This window comes from Ctenopharyngodon idella, chromosome 17 (assembly GCF_019924925.1).
Source record: "Ctenopharyngodon idella isolate HZGC_01 chromosome 17, HZGC01, whole genome shotgun sequence".
In the NCBI taxonomy this organism is placed as follows: Eukaryota; Metazoa; Chordata; class Actinopteri; order Cypriniformes; family Xenocyprididae; genus Ctenopharyngodon; species Ctenopharyngodon idella.
The window spans coordinates 27,254,350-27,270,973 of record NC_067236.1 but is presented as its reverse complement, the minus strand read 5'-3'; the positions used below and the strand labels follow the sequence as shown (position 1 = coordinate 27,270,973).

General features: G+C 36.4%; 1 protein-coding gene across 1 annotated transcript; it reads right to left on the bottom strand.

Moving 5' to 3' along the window:
• Nucleotides 1-844: 844 nt before the first annotated feature.
• On the bottom strand, nucleotides 845-16,558 carry kcnk13a (potassium channel, subfamily K, member 13a). Its single transcript, XM_051869255.1, has 4 exons — nucleotides 14,403-16,558; nucleotides 14,152-14,183; nucleotides 12,110-13,826; nucleotides 845-3,813 (listed from the first exon to the last, which is right to left on the bottom strand). Exons 3-4 carry the CDS (start codon nucleotides 12,438-12,440, stop codon nucleotides 2,912-2,914), a joined length of 1,233 nt encoding a protein of 410 aa, XP_051725215.1. The 5' UTR covers nucleotides 12,441-13,826; nucleotides 14,152-14,183; nucleotides 14,403-16,558; the 3' UTR covers nucleotides 845-2,911.
• Between the last annotated feature and the right edge of the window lie 66 nt (nucleotides 16,559-16,624).

Genomic DNA, 16,624 nt, shown 5'->3' with positions numbered 1-16,624 from the left:
TTAACTGGAAACACTTCAGGATTTTCGAAGTCGTCATCTGGTTGGTTGAATTCTACAGGATGTCCAGGAGACGTGTGTGTCGCGTTCTTTAATGGTCCGCCTGCTGTGATGCCAAACCCCCTTGTGGAAGAAGAACGCCATTGTGTTTACAATTGTGACAATGAGCGCTTATCAGGATCAACTAAACACTAGTTTTTCAAAAGTATGTGAAGTTCACGGCTCCACTGTTGCAGTAAAGTTGCACAACATTCTTGAATGAATAATTTATTAGACAAAACAAACTGTGATTGGTTGCATTACATGTCAGTCAAACGTCCTCTTGGGCGGTCTTTGGCCAATGAAAGCTGCGATATAGTCCTGGGGCCTCATTTATAAAGCGATTTGATCTTAGAGTGTGCGTACGCTTAAATCCACGCCAACGCTCATATTTATAAAAACGGTCTTTGATGTGGAAAAGTGCTTAGATCTACGTCAGGGTCTGAGCAGACGTACACACTTTTCCTGGTCAGATTACTGTAGGTTTTTGGAAATCTAAGCTATTCTTGCAGCTTGCCAAGGATTTGGACACAAAAGATACATCTTTTATATGTAAATGACATTAGGTGTCATTTAAAACGCGGAGAACTGAAACCATTCAGCTGCGCGCAAGTTCAAGATCATTTGCAATTTATAGATTTCACATCTGAAAGAGAGACGTACACTCGTTTTCTGTGTGTATGTTCATTCTATGAATCACACGTACGCACATCGGAGAAATTATCATAAGATCAAATTTAGAACGGTTTCTGCGCAACATTTTATAAATGAGGCCCTGGACCTTCTGCCGTCAGTCTGAAGGTTTGGCTACGCGAGACTAGTGACTGATATACAGTATTGCCACGGACAAAATATTAGGTAATGTGACCACTGAATGTTACGATAGAACACAAAGAATTACAAAGAGTAAATAAAATTTTCACATCACACACATTTACAAGATTTCCCAGCAAAACTGGCAAAGCATATTTTATTATAATTGCTCATGCATTACACCTATACACAGTCATTCATTTCAAAATAAACAAAGCAGGTTTCAAAGTTCAAGATACAAAGTGCTGGAGAAAATGATCTGATGTCCTGCATCATACCCATTTTGGCATTGCACATATTTCATGAACAGTTCAAAACGATATTGTTCGTTTTGTTCTGTGCACTTCTGATACATTTCAGTTCATCTGAAATACCTGATAAGCAATTCAAGCAATCAATAGGCTGTTGAGTCATGAATTTTATACAGCTGTTAGACAGTCTGAAGTGTCTGCAGTACAACATCAGGAAGCAGATGGCATGCGAGCTGTCTGGCTCTCATAACTGTCTCACCTTATTCCTCTTGCCCATATCTACATACCTGCACAGGGAAGAGGATAGTAAGCTACTGGTGGAGGAATGTAATTTGCATCACCTTATCACTTGGTTCAGCAGACCTTAAAAAGAAATGCTCCATTTAGAAGCTATCAAAGACAGAAAGAGAGGTTCAAATGTCTGAGACCACACTGAAAATATATACCATAGGGTCAGTAAGATTTTCACTTATGCTTACCAAGGCTGCGTTTATATGATTAAAATACAGTAAAAACAGTTATATTCTGAAAGAATTTTCAGCATCATCACTCTAGTCTTCAGTGTCACATGACCCTTCAGAAATCATTCTAACATGCTGATTTGGTGCTCAGGAAACATTTCTTCTTATTATTAATGATGAAAACATTTGTTTAATATTTTTTGTGGAAACCGTGATACATTTTTCAGGATTCTCTGATGAAATAGAAAGTTCAAAAGAACAGCATTTATTTGAAATAAAAACATTTTGTAACATAAATGTCTTTACAGTTGTGATCAATTTAATGCATCCTTGCTGAATAAAGCATTCATTTCTTTACATAATAATAATTATAATAATAATAAAATACTGACCCTAAACTTTTAAATGGTATACATAATAATTAATACTTAAGATTCACTAATCAAATTAGTAAAATTGTGACTGATCATGTGACTCTTTGTACAGTTCAGATGGTCAGATGTTAACAAAATGCTCTTACGCTCATAATTTAACGTGACCCTGGACCACAAAACCAGTCGTAAGTCGCACAGGTATGTTTGTAGCAATAGCCAACAATACATTGTATGGGTCAAAATTATCGATTTTTCTTTTATTTCAAAAATCACTAGAATATTATGTAAAGATCATGTTCCATGAAGATATTTTGTAAATTTCCTACTGTAAAAATATCAAAAATGTATTTTTGTGAGTGGATATGCATTTCTAAGGACTTCATTTGGACAAATTTAAAGGTGATTTTCTCAATATTTTGATTTTTTTGCACCCTCAGATTCCAGATTTTCAAATAATTGTATCTCGGCCAAATATTGTCCTATCCTAACAAACCATACATCAATGGAAAGCTTATTTATTCAACTTTCAGATGATATATACATCTCAATTTCAAAACTGGTTTTGTGGTCAAAGGTCACATATATTTATTTATGAAAAAGAATGCTAATTATATATTCACACTAGTGGTCTCAGACTTTGTAGACCCAACTGTAGATCTACGAATATGGCATCTGTGCATTTTTATTTTGGCATATAAAGTGCTAGTTTGGCCAAAAAAAAAAAAAAAGTTTGAGTCAAAAGATGGTGCAGCAAAGCCTTTCTCAGCACCTCAATCTTAGAAACAGACCTGAGCTTCAGTTCTCCATTTTCATTACCTTTAGAGCAGCAATGGATATTTCAACTAGCATTCAACACCGTAGAGACTATGTACAAGCCTCCATCTGTGTTATAAAAGTAACAGTAGCTAAACTATAGGCAGTGCAAATCTGGCTTTTTCGTAAAGTCATTGTGATAGTTTGTTTGTACAAGTGATATTTATCTGTCCGCACTGGTTTCTGCAAGCCTATTATTCATTATGCCCAGGGCTCCGACCCCACCAGAGAATCCATTGTGCCTGTTTGTTGATCCGCCTGGCCGGGGATGGCCGTTGGCAGTCTCAGACAGTTGCTTCTGCATGATCGCCAAGTTGACCTTATTAGCCGCCAGGAAGTCTCTCATGGAGATCATCTCTCCAGACATCCTGCGTCCATCCGTCTCGCTATCATTCACTGCATCCGTGTCTATGGATATGTTGCGAACACGTGTTCGGAGATGGCCCGGCATGACTGCATTCCTACGGGGCCGGAGAGGCCTCCCGGGACAGTGACGACATGGTATCTTAAGCTTTTTCAGGAGCCAGTTGAGCACCTGTTTGATAACAATGGAAATGACATTGAATAGCGAGTAAATGCAGCAAACGCCCATTAAAATGAAGAAAAAATTGACGATTCGGTAGATGGTCTGGTTCTCGTAACTGGCCCGCTGGCTGCTGACCATATCCCCGAAACCAATAGTGCTGAATGCTACAAAGCAGAAGTACAGTGAATCCAAGTATCCCCATCCCTCGATCGAGGAGTACATGGCCGAAGCACAACAAGAAATGATTATTGCTGCCAAGCAAAGAATTAGCATCACACAATACACAGAGGGCTTCCATCCTGAAAGACTGTCTTCACGATTTAGCCTCGCATTGCTCAAGTTTTGTCTGCTGTCGTGAGGTAAAACTCCTTTGCGTCGCCGTTGAACTTCATGGCAGGACTTGAGCACAAAAGCCAACACGGTTATTATTCTTTCCAAGAACAGATTGAAAAATAAAATTGTGGCTGCACAGCCAATGAGGCCATAAAAGATCAGGAAGATTTTGCCACCGACTGTGGCAGGTGTGGTCATTCCAAACCCTGTAGGAAATATGAGAGGAGAAATATGAGAATTTATACCCATACATAACAGAATAAACAATATTTGCCACAGGCTGTTTATTGAGTTGAATCGCCATAAACCGTTTTCTTCTTCCTCAAAGCCAGAGAAGAAAGTGTTGCTATTGGTGACAGATCCTGAAACATCTCCCACCTTTCGCTTGTCACGCTGATTGAAATGCTAATAACAAGTGGATTGCATTATTATTCTCATAGATGTTTTCCCCCTGCACATAAAAGCCACCATTGAGAAGGACATTGTGAAGATGAGCACATCCTCAGCTCAGGTCTGAAGACTTTGTTATCACATGAATTTCATAAGGTGCTTCATGGTGTAATTTGATCACTAAGAAATGAAACGAAACCAAACTAAACAGCAACAGTTAGATGAACTCCATTTGACAAATGGCAATACAATAAGCTACGAAGGTCTTTATGGTTTGGACAATGTTTGGCAATATAATGGCTTATAATCTACAATAAAACAAGGTATCATCAAATACATGGTCTCATTTGATAGAAAACCTAGAAAAAAATAATCATGTTTGGAGGTTCTTATGTAAAAACATTTGTTTACAATCATGTCAAGTGCATCTGGGCCAAATTTTGTGTTGATATCTCAAAGCAATCAAAAGTTATAGCACCATGGTAGACTTTTTATCAAAAGTCCAAAAACCTCTCCATACAAGTGTTTTACTGAACATAAAACTACTTACATGTGTAAATGCCACAAAGCATAAAAATACTATAATTACATAGAATATGAGTGATGATCTGTTTCAGCTGTGTGCTCCTATTCTACGGCAAGACCTGTCAATCTGAACGATAAATCGAGCACGCTACAGCTGTAAAACAGTGTCTGATTGGACATCGCCCATACCCACCATGTAGGCGCAGCCATTAAGGGCTCCAGACTGTGCCTAAAACGGTTGCATTTGCGACTAAAAATATTAATTTGCGAGTGATATTTTTGCTTGTTCCGTGACCAGTAGCCTATCACATCATTTGCTGTGTTGACATAATTAAATGAGATGCTGCGTGTGAATGTTTCACTGAGTTAGAGCGCCGAAATATGAACAGGTAGGGAAAAATTTCACACACCAGACGCCAAAGAACTAGAGCTGATAAAAGCCGACTGTGTTGTTGCCTCGCGTCGGTGCAAAACAGCTGCATTTGAACCAAAGACTATAGAATAACACAAGACGCGTCACTCGTATTGCTTTGAATGGGAGAAAGTGCAACGCGCAATATGGCGGAAATACAGGTGCTGGTCATATAATTAGAATATCGTAAAAAAGTTCATTTTTTTATTGTAAATTATTTTAAAAAATGAAACTTTCATATATTCTAGATTCCCTACATGTAAAGTAAAACATTTCAAAAGGTTTTTTTTTTTAATTTGTTGATTAGAACGTACAGCTAATGAAAGTCCAAAATCCAGTATCTCAAAATATTAGAATATTTACATTTGAGTTTCATTAAATGACCATCCCTACAGTATAAATTCCGGGTATCTTTTGTTCTTTGAAACCACACTAATGGGGAAGACTGCTGACTTGGCAATGGTCCAGGAGACAATCATTGACACCCTCCACAAAGAGAGTAAGTCACAGAAGGTCATTACTGAATGGGGTGGCTGTTTACAGAGTGATGTATCAAAGCATATTAAATGCAAAGTTGACTGGAAGGAAGAAATTGGGTAGGCAAAGGTGCACAAGCAACAGGGATGACCGCAAGCTTGAGAATACTGTCAAGTAAAGCTGATTCAAACACTTGGGAGAGCTTCACAATGAGTAGAATGAAGCCGGAGTCAGCGCATCAAGAGTCACCACACTCAGACATCTTCAGGAAAAGGACTACCAAGCCACTTCTGAAACAGAAACAATGTCAGAAGCATCTTACCTGGGCTAAGGAGAAAAAGAACTGGACAGTGAACAGTGGTCGAAAGTCCTCTTTTCAGATAAAAGAAAATTTTGCATTTCATGTTGAAATCATGGTCCCAGAGTCTGAAGGAAGACTGGAGAGGCACAGAATCCAAGCTGCTTGAAGTCTAGTGTGAAGTTTCTGAAGTCAATAATGATTTGGGGGGGCCGTGACGTCTGCTGGTGTTGGTCCATTGTGTTTTATCAAGTGCAAAGTCAATGCAGCCATCTTCCAGGAGATTTTGGAGCACTTTATGCTTCCATCTGCTGACAAGCTTTATGGAGATGCTGATTTCCTTTTCCAGCAGGACTTTAGCACCTGCCCACAGTGCAAAAACCACTTCCAAGTGGTTTGCTGACCATGATATTACTGTGCTTTATTGGCCAGCCAATATGCCTGACCTGAATCTATGGGATATTTTCAAGAGAAAGATGAGAAACAGTCGATCCAACAATATACAGATGATCTGAAGGCTCAATAGTGCCTCAGCAGTGCCACAGGCTGATCACTTCCATGCCACACATCACTGATGCAGTAATTTGTGCTAGGAGCAAGTCATTTGCTGTAATATGTCCTGCCGATCAAGTATTGAGTGCACAAAAGAACATACTTTAAAGAACTTGAACTTTTCTGTTTTGCAAATCCATTTTTTGATTGATCTTAGGAAATATTCTAATATTTTGAAATACTGGATTTTGGACTTTCATGAGCTGTACGCTCTAATCATCAAAATTAAAAAAAAAAACTTTTGAAATGTTTTACTTTACATGTAGGGAATCTAGAATATATGAAAGTTTCATTTTTAAAAATAATTTATAATAAAAAAATGAACTTTTTGATGATATTCTAATTATATGACCAGCACCTGTAAGTCCCGCCTTCTAAATAAGAGCCAATCACCGATTGGTAAAGTCATCGCGTCACTGCAGCGGCCGTTAGAAGCTCCGGTTCCTATCCACAAGTTTCCTACGCCCCATGAGACCTTGCGTCAAAAGTGGGAGCGTCTTCCGGTTCAAAGTAAACAAGCTGGACGTGACAGTCATTCAAGATTTAGCGATCCAAACTTGCGAACGTTTTGCTTTTACTTAAAGATTTAAGATTCCAGCATCAATATTTGAACAATGTTTTACAATTAAAAATGTTACAGTAACAGTAATGTATTAATTTATGTCAGGAGTGCACATCAATCATGCTAAATCTAACTGATATTTATATTGACATAAAAAGAAAACACATACCTATTCAGTTGCACCTGCTTCCATTCATTTACGATCACAAGAGTGCACAAAACAACTCCATTACGGTTAAGTCCAAAGGCTTACACAATTAAGAAATATGTTGATAACATACCCTATGTTTACGTCACTTTTCTGAGCATTTCTATTAATTTTCCTCTAAATTATGTGATGATTGCAATCCGAGGACGTTTGAGCGATCTCTCCTGTCTATCTATCCTGATCCTTTCAGCCAGAGCAACAGAGGGAGCTCATGAGAAGAAAACAAGAGTTATGAGTTATACGAGTTAACCGGAGTGTATGAATCTGTGAAAGATATGCGTATGCATCCGGTATCAACAAAGGCACAGGGAAGAGATAGATAAAACATTAAACCAAATAAATACACGATTATAATCATATAAGAATTGTCTACGTTCCTCAAGCAGTCTCTGGTATTTTCCATAAACGTGTGTATTTATTATCGCAATGGTTAACATAAATAGCCTTTAGCATCGCATATATGACAGTGGAAACGCGACTGGCTCTGGCACGCCCGACACCAGTAGGAGTGAAATATCACATCATAAGGCTTTGGTGCTAGCATCATTGACAGGTGAAGAACAGACAGCGGGTTGTTCATTTGTTGCAAGAATGCTCTTGTAGTCATGCAGCAGCACTTTTGTGGAAGGTCAGTAAAGTAAAGGACAATTAAGGGCGCAAAAACTGTCTATTGTATTGTGATATTATTAACTAATAAATGTACTAAACTGAAATGTTGTCACTGAGTGCCGTAACGACATCTCTCATTAAGGTTTGCAACTTTACAAAGTAAACAATGATCCGAAAAACACTTAGCCTCTTCGCTAATTAGCACACAAAATACCATTGGTATGCTACTTCCGCCGCCTCACCGGAAGTTGTACCCACGTTCTTTTTTACAGTAGGGCCCCGCGGAAACAGGTGGATAGAGTCAGACGCGCCTCCGAAATGATACATAAAAGATGCATTTTTTGTCATGATTCGAGCGTTTAGAAACAAAATTTATGAGACAGTTGTTGTCAGATTTCATTGGTGATTTCAAATATGAAATTTAATCGAAAGCTTGGTGAACAGCTTTGGAGAATTTGATGTTTACCCATTCAAAGAGATAGAACTGCACTTGAATGCCCGAGAGGTGTTTCAAAGATGGCCGCCGAGTGAAATGACTTGTCTTAAAGGGACTTTGATTTGAACACACCGTTCTGCTCCCGTGTAAAGGAGACAACTGCCTATTTCTTCACATAAATTCGTCTATATTCGTCATTCAAAAGGGAAAACCGGCTCTACAGACTGCATGCAGATACACATACTATGCAGCGCGTGCTTGCCGTTTTGAATATCAATCATGCTGATCACTTTCATTATTCCACTCCGCTCATGCTCATCAGATAAATTTAAGGTCATTAAAAGTCTTTAGTACCTTAAACAGTATAACAAGAATATAAACGATCATTTTAAGGCGTCTTATATTTTGTGGATGGAAAAACAAATCGCGATACTCCCTAATTTGATTATTATTAATTTCATTAAATAAACGTGAGCGCTGCATGTTTTAAAGTCAAAAGATGGCGCTGTTGCGCGTTCTTCAGAGCAGCTGGCATTCAATTAGCGCACATTTGTCAACCGATTGCTTATGAACTAATGCTGATCAATTATCACAAAGTTCACTTTATATTATTTATATTATATTGTGTTGTAAACGGTTGTAGCAACGTAATTTTTTAATCCTCATCTGAACTTGAATGAGCAGCAAAAGTAAAGCACAAACATTTCAAAATAAGAGTCCCGCTGTATTTCAAAGTAAACAAAGTCAAGCAGTATGTATATCAATTGCCCTGTTTGTTATTTGGTTACACAATCCAAATTTAATATATTTATATATTTATTTCCATATATTTATATTTATTTTCATTTGATTCAAAGTAAACTGTTGTAGCTTCAGGAAGGAAGGACTAAGAACATTATTTGACACATATTATTCAATATAAAGATTTTACTAGCATCAGGGTTATTATAGTTAACTAAAACCATTAAACACATTTTTTATTGCTTGAAATAAACGTTAATAAAAATCTATACAAACTAAATAGACATGTTTAAAAAAAAAAAAATTCGGATCTCGGAAAAATCGGATTCAAAATATTAACAAAAACTATAATAGTATTAAGTGAAAATAGTGACATTAATTTCCTAGAAAAGTCTCAAGATGAAAAAGCTGAAACTGTAAAAGGGACATAAACACAAGGATGACTAAAAGTAAGTGATTTAAAATTTTAAGTTCATTGTTGTGTGGCTCTTAAAAAAATTATTTGGTGCCTGTTTTTTCCCCCTATAGGAGTCAATGGCTCCTTAATGAATTTTTTTGCATGATAGATAACTGGTGTGGTAAGAAATCAAGCTTCAACCCATGTACAGTGTGCAAATTGATCAAAGAAACAGCATTGTACCTGGACATGAAAGAGGGTTCAAACATCTTTTTAGTTGTGATATAGAGTCTCAGTCTACATTGTGTTTTAGCATGCCAAACAATTATTACAATAAAAAAATAATATAATAATGTTTTAGGCCTATATAATTATTCATATTACAGTAATATCCATATATTGTAACAAATGCACTCTAAAATAAATGACAATTTTTATTAGTTACTTTACACAACAGTATAGGGAAATTACAATACTTTTGTACTAATTTCTAAGATAAATCCTTGAGCTTTTATTTTGAACACCAGATCACCAGCTGATCGCGTGAGCAAAGTGCACACTTATATTTAAAACACGCAGCACAGACAGACTGTATTAATCACTGTATTTTGCTGTTTTATAAAGGCACAAAGCCATATCACGGTTTCGATTTTAGTTCGTTGGCAAGATACAACGTAGAGACCATTTAGGCTATGTATGTTTTAAATTTTCAGTTCATTATGAAACGGTGGCGGCGGCGGCACAGGGTCATTGATGGGAAACACTGAATGAATGTTTAGCTGACAAATGTGCTAAAGTTGTCACATCAGCTGTTATATCATAACAAAAATCCTTCAACCGTAACGAAAGAGAGTCTCGAGGCCTGCCGCTGCTCTGAGTGAGTGACAGGGGGCGTGTCTGTGTACAACTACGGTGTGCGCGAACTCGCTGTCGGAGAGAAGAAAGAGAAATCGCTGCCGTGTATGGATACTGTAGAAAAGCGGTATTGAACTGTTTAACATATTTTAATAGAGAGATATGTTTAGAAAAAATATATTTTGACAGCACTGTTAAGAAACCTCAAACCTGAAAGATTCGGGGCTTTTGGAAAAACATTAGGGGCTCCAGCCCCCTTAGCCCACCCCTAGCGCCACCCTAATGACCATTAATATCTTTTAAATTACATGGTTCATATACTAGTATATAGCCTAACTGAAGCTATAGGTTGTGAAATCAAGCATTTCTCGTTCGTGTTTTTTAGTTAGCTTATGTACAAGCATTGCGTACATCTACCCAATTAGCCTCCTAGCTTAACTTATATTAGGTATGTTTTTTTGCTTCCAATATCTGTTTCCAGTTTGTTTTATTATGCAATACATAAGCATTCATTTTATAATTTAAGCATGTTGTTTGTGCACTTAATGTAATAAACACCATACAATAGTGAAATAACAGTTATAATTGACATCAAGATAACTTTTGATCAGGCATTACTGCCTGGGTCCTAAAGGAGACCCGATTCCTGAGGGCGACTGGATTTCTCATGACACCGGTATATTAAAATTTGCGGAGGAAAGTACGCACAAATCACTCGGTTTCCCTGTCGAACCGGAACCTCTTTATTTTATTTCATATTCATTTATGGATAAACCGGTATATACGTACGTGACGTGATAGTATGAGGGCACACGTTTAGTATTTGGTTGCGTTGTGAGTATTTAAAGCACGTGTTGTCAAACTGAAGATGTTTTCTTAAATTGCTAGTGTAGTGCTTACATGTGCTTTCTTCAGTCGCGTTGAGCTTTCTCGGCCACTGTACAATACCCATCTGTGGCCGATCGATCGGAGCATCCCTAACACCTGTGTGTTTGGAAATTTTCCAGTAATTAATGAGGAATCCAGGCAAGGGGAACTGGGAAATTGTGTAAACACATCTTTCATTGCATTACTGTAGCGTTCAATGCAGATAAACAGCGTTTTATTAAGTTTGAATAGTAAGAAAAGAGAATAAAATATATAGAAATGTATAAAAAAACTGAGGGGAAAATGTTTTCAACTGACTTCATATAAAATCCTTTGTAAATCTCAGTTCTTGTGGTGTTAGGTCTAAAATTGTACCAGAAGCAAAGTTTTCAAAAGCTGCAAAGTTTCAGGTTAAGCCCAATATATTCACTTCAAAATCCTTTATAATAAATATAAAGCTTATATATACACAATAACTTTACACTTATAGCCACACGCAGACAAAGTGACCTGCATCAAGTCTAATATCTCTCCTGCTGCTCGAGGTAACAATTTGCAACACTTTACATTAGTGTTAGTGCATGTTTCATAAGCCTATATAAACTAAATTCAATGATTTCATTCATTTTTAATAAAAAAACATAATACAAATAAAAACCAAATACAAATTGTATTTCCAAGTATCTCCACAAATAGATAAACAAATACACAACAACATGAACACTAATGTAAAATGTGACCACAATTCCTGTGGTTGACTTGCATTAGTCAATAATGAATGATGCTTTATTATTTTTTGTTGTTGTTTGTGGATTCACTGACATACATTAATTCAGAGACAACTACTAGATTTTTTTTCTTTTTTTTTTTCTGGCAAGACTTTAGACTATAAGAAATAGCCTATTCCCTGGATTAAAAAGTGTGACAACTCACAATATTGTTCAATATTATATAAATTATTATATTAGATAAATATATGTTCAATATTATATAAATTATTATTTGATAGTTATTGGCTTTAAATTAGCCTATAAACACAATCATACTGCTTATAAATGTAACTAAATTGTAAACATTATATTGTGAATGTAGGTATATTAATACATCTAAAACAACATATATTTTAGAATATTTCCTTAGTCAAGATATATTTAATGTTTTTATCATTCTTACCGATGGTGGAAACGACAGTACCGACAAAATAAAAGGCTCCAGTAAAATCCCAGCGTGGTCTGAGCGTGTCCACCCGTATTCCTGCCATGTTCGCCTCTTCATAATGTCTCAAGAACTTCTCCAGATCACTTTTGTTGAGATTGTACTTTTGGCTGAAAAGCTCAAACCTCTGTGCCCACCTTTCCTTCGCCTGTTTCTCCTTGGGATGCTCCAGGGCTGAAAACACCGCGGCTCCGCACAAGAGATATAGGATGATGAGGAGCAGTAACATTATGAACCTGGCATTATCTTCATTAACAGGACCACAACAGCACGCGCCTCTACATGCCATTATGTGACTACTGCTGGACAGGACTGGTAATAAAGTCTCCACATTTTACATTTAACGGTGGTGGGCATGCAACTGTAAGAAACTTCTTCGTCTTCCATTATTCTTGGGCTGCATGTACACCAAATGTACTGCATAAGAGCAATGATGATGAGAGACGCTCATACCATCCTCTGAGAATGGATTTAGTGCCGGCTGAAATCCTGATAGATGAGATTGTGGGTGGATCTGGTAGTTCAGCTCTTCTCATGTGATGCATCTCACTGGGTCTCATCACAAAGCATGTTTCGTATGCCTTGTTTCAATGCACTTCTATCGCTGGTACGTCCATCAGGTGGCTGCTTGCGTGAGTTATGGAAAATATCTCAATATGCTACTGGATTAAAATACATGCGTTTTTGCATGAGCTAGACCTGCTTACACATAAGCTAAACTCGGAAGAATTCTGGATGGAGACATTCACGATGTGCCTCAAGTTCAGTATAGACAAACCTCACAAGAAGTGCATGTTCCGTACGATTGCAAGAAACTCTCGGAGCCTCGATGCATATGGCAAGCTATTTTATCAATTACACTTTAAAACAACTTTTTTTTTTTTTGCTTATTTTACTAGTATTTTTATTAAGAACTCCAATAGTTACTAGTAGGCCTTTTTTAAATTTACAACTACTACTTCAATTAGTCTAATACATTATTTGCTACTAGTCACGATTTATTCTATTACTGGTAACAAATTGAATATATAAGATATCAACTGTGTGTATTCCAGTTTTACTACCAAATACTTGTTAGGTATTCACATTTATACTTTTTCAAAAAGTTAAAAATATTGTTTTAAATAGCACTAAACGGACACTAAAGAACACTAAAGTACAATACCGCAGCTAGGTTGCCATCCACTTACTGTATTTTTACAGGACTACTACTGTAGACAACATTTGCCATATATACTGTTATTACCAAATACAGTATCCTGCTTAAATATTATGTATATTACAGTATCAGCAATTCATTGCATTAATACAGGGGTATACTGTAATGTAATGTAGCCTACTGAATTTGTAATAAAATAATAAAAACATATAATTTTGTTAATCACTTTTGTTATTAAATTATTTGTTATGGCAAAAGAAATGGAAAACAACACTAAGTTTTAAAACATTTAAGGGAAAAAAAGAATAAAATGGCCTTTTATGAACACAATCTGAAATGTCAACATTTAAAAACAATTAAAGTGCAGTTAACCGTTATCAATGAACAATACAGCAATCTTATTTACTTTTAATGTTCTTCCAAACAAATTTTACAGTACTGCTCTTTTTCGCACAACATTGCCAGTCTTGTAAGTTGCTTTCCTTTTCTTGGTTCTTTAGTCATGTTTCAGGGTGCCTAAAAAGCAGAAAAGCAAAGAAAGAAAGAAAGAAAGAAAGAAGAGAGAGAGAGAGAGAGAGAGAGAGAGAGAACAGTAGTGAATATATATATGCATTTTCTAGCATTTTTGTGAACACAAGGACTATAACAGCTAAGCATGTATTTGTAGTTAGGTTATGTGTACTGTTATTCTTCAAAAAAAGATAGAAATAATGCTTAAAAATAATGTTTATAAATTTTATTTATTTTATTTATTTGTTCAAATACAAAATAAAAGTTCAGTCATTGAATTCTTTGCCATAAACCTGATTACGTTACTTGTGAAATTAGGCACATTACTTACATTAACACTGGATCTACTTCAGATGATTCAGCCTGAAACAAACAAACAAACAAACAACAACAACAAAAAACAATTACCAAAACTTTTTCCAAAGCAGGTTGTAAGAATAATGGTATGTAACACTTGGTATATGGTAACTTTTGCTAATGTGAAACTTTGTGTTACTGCGTTTGCTCAGGACTACACAAAAGTGCGAAAATTTGTGAAAAAGTAGAAATGTGAACAAATAGCTCCAGAAAAGATGGACTTACAGTATACTCAGACGAACAATCGTTTAACCATCTTCTAACACTCCAATTTCCACTTATCTTCGTCACAGGCAGAAATGTTTTGATTACTCCGGAGAAAAAGTGACTTCTTCGTCTTCTCAAGTGTTCAAGTGTTTGAATAGCGGTTGGTGCTAGCTGCCTTTATAAAGCAGCACCAAACGCCAGTTCCACTGAATCGTCCTTCTTCAGACCGTTGACTTGTCACCGTCTGAACAAACCCGAAATAGAAGTTCTTCGCCACAGAACAGCACCTCTACAGCGGACGGCATCATAAGCTGCTGTTGTCACTTGTTGCTCCGCTGCCGTGTTCCGGCGAGAAGACGTACAAGAAGCTGATCTCATGACCCGCTGCAGAGCTCACTGCAGCCACTGATTATATATTGTTCATCCAAAGCATCACTGAAATATTTTAATTTTTTGTTTATTTAAATGTTTATATTATTTAAATTATTCTCTAAATATTTAAATTATTCTCCCTTACTGTTATACTTTTCAATGATTCAACGGAATTACAGAGTGAAACTATCGCAGGTGTTTTTCATTGCACAATTTTCAATAATAAAAAAATCTTCCCATTTTTATAATATTTAGTAAAATGATTTGGTAGTCAGAGGTGGGGAGGGTGGCTTGACCTAAAAAACTTGAAATGAGTGAATCAATCTTCAACACCTCTACAGTATGATATTGTATTGCGAATGAAACGGGCTGAAAACAGAAAACTGCTGTATATTTACAGACATTCTACGGTTAGAAATTACCTGTAAATTTACAGTAAAGTTTTACAGTAGCAAATCTGGACTAATAAATATGTATTTGAACCATGAATATCACAAGTAAAAATGGAATAGGTGCAAGTGACAACTGTAATACACACTAGTCGGAGCGCTACATAAATCTAGATACTAGTTAGTTTCGAGGAATAAATGTAAAAACAGCTTGCCACATGATGCCTTCATGTCTATTCAATCCTCACATACAAGTATCACAAAACACATGACATCTGTAGCCTGATTGTGCATGCAACTTGACCAGTGATCAGACACAATAAATGCTAATGAACAGGCTACACGAAAATGTAAAATGCTCCTGTGAAGTGTAGAATGTGTTGTAAAATGTTGTAGCGTGTCCATTGTAATGAACTACATCTATGGTTAACTCTAGGACAAATGTGTGAACTTGAAGAGAACTGTATTCATATATACACTAAATTCACTGTTATATCAGTTAGTGAAACAACTGGGGAAAAAGAAGAAGCTAGAAAATCTAAACTATGCATTTAGCAACATGGGGACAATTATTAGTAATAGCAGGGATGTAATTGGAATAATTAACACAGCAGTCACTCATTCGAATGGTAAACATATAATGATCCTCATTGTTTCATCCAGATTGCTATGTTAGGTATTACTCTAATGATCTGGGATCAATACTATAAGACCTTTTTAGAATGGAGGAGAGCTCTCTGATATTTATCTGATCAAAGTCTAAAACGGTTTCGACAAATGTCACAGATGGCTGTGCAAGAGATATACATAATTCAGTTCCCCCAAAATTGATTATTTCATTGTCATTACAATGTACAATAGAAACTCTACAAGCGATATACTAGCTGCAACTTTTCTGTACAGACATGCTGGAGCAAAGGTGTAAGCTAACCTTAAAATAATGCAGAATCACAATATTTGTTAATTATAGAGCGAAAAAAATGATGGGGGGCCACAGGGAATTCCTGTATCAATATAGAGCTGACTTCCAATGTTGCTAGGCAACATGACAATTTCAGGATAAATAACGAACAGCACCAATTGTCCTATATTTTGAACACATTCAATTTACCATTGATGCCGGGGGAGCACAGTCCTCCTAAACGTATTACTGCTTCACTGTAGCCGGGAATGAAAAAATCAATCCTCCCTTGGCGCTCGCCCAGAATTCATTTTAGAGGACATGTCCATAATCAAACTTCTAAAAAAGCCCAATATGAGATGTTTTCACCATTTCACTTAGTTCTCTTTTTATCTGAACTCTATTTGTTATACAACAAATCTGGCTGAAAATGGATTTGGAAATTTGCTTTTTTATTTTTATAAATGGTACATGTTACCTGCTTGTGATGTTCCTGAATTGAGGTGTAAAGATGACTAAGTCAAAGCCACTGATGATGGTTGTTTCACTGAATAAAAACATTATTCGATTGCTATTTT

What these genes read in the sequence shown, in the direction of transcription:
- kcnk13a (XM_051869255.1), bottom strand. Translation starts at nt 12,440, where the DNA reads ATGGCATGTAGAGGCGCGTGCTGTTGTGGTCCTGTTAATGAAGATAAT. An exon ending in TACTGTCGTTTCCACCATCG is followed by an intron (nt 3,814 to 12,109) that starts GTAAGAATGATA and finishes TATTTCCTACAG; the next exon opens with GGTTTGGAATGACCACACCT.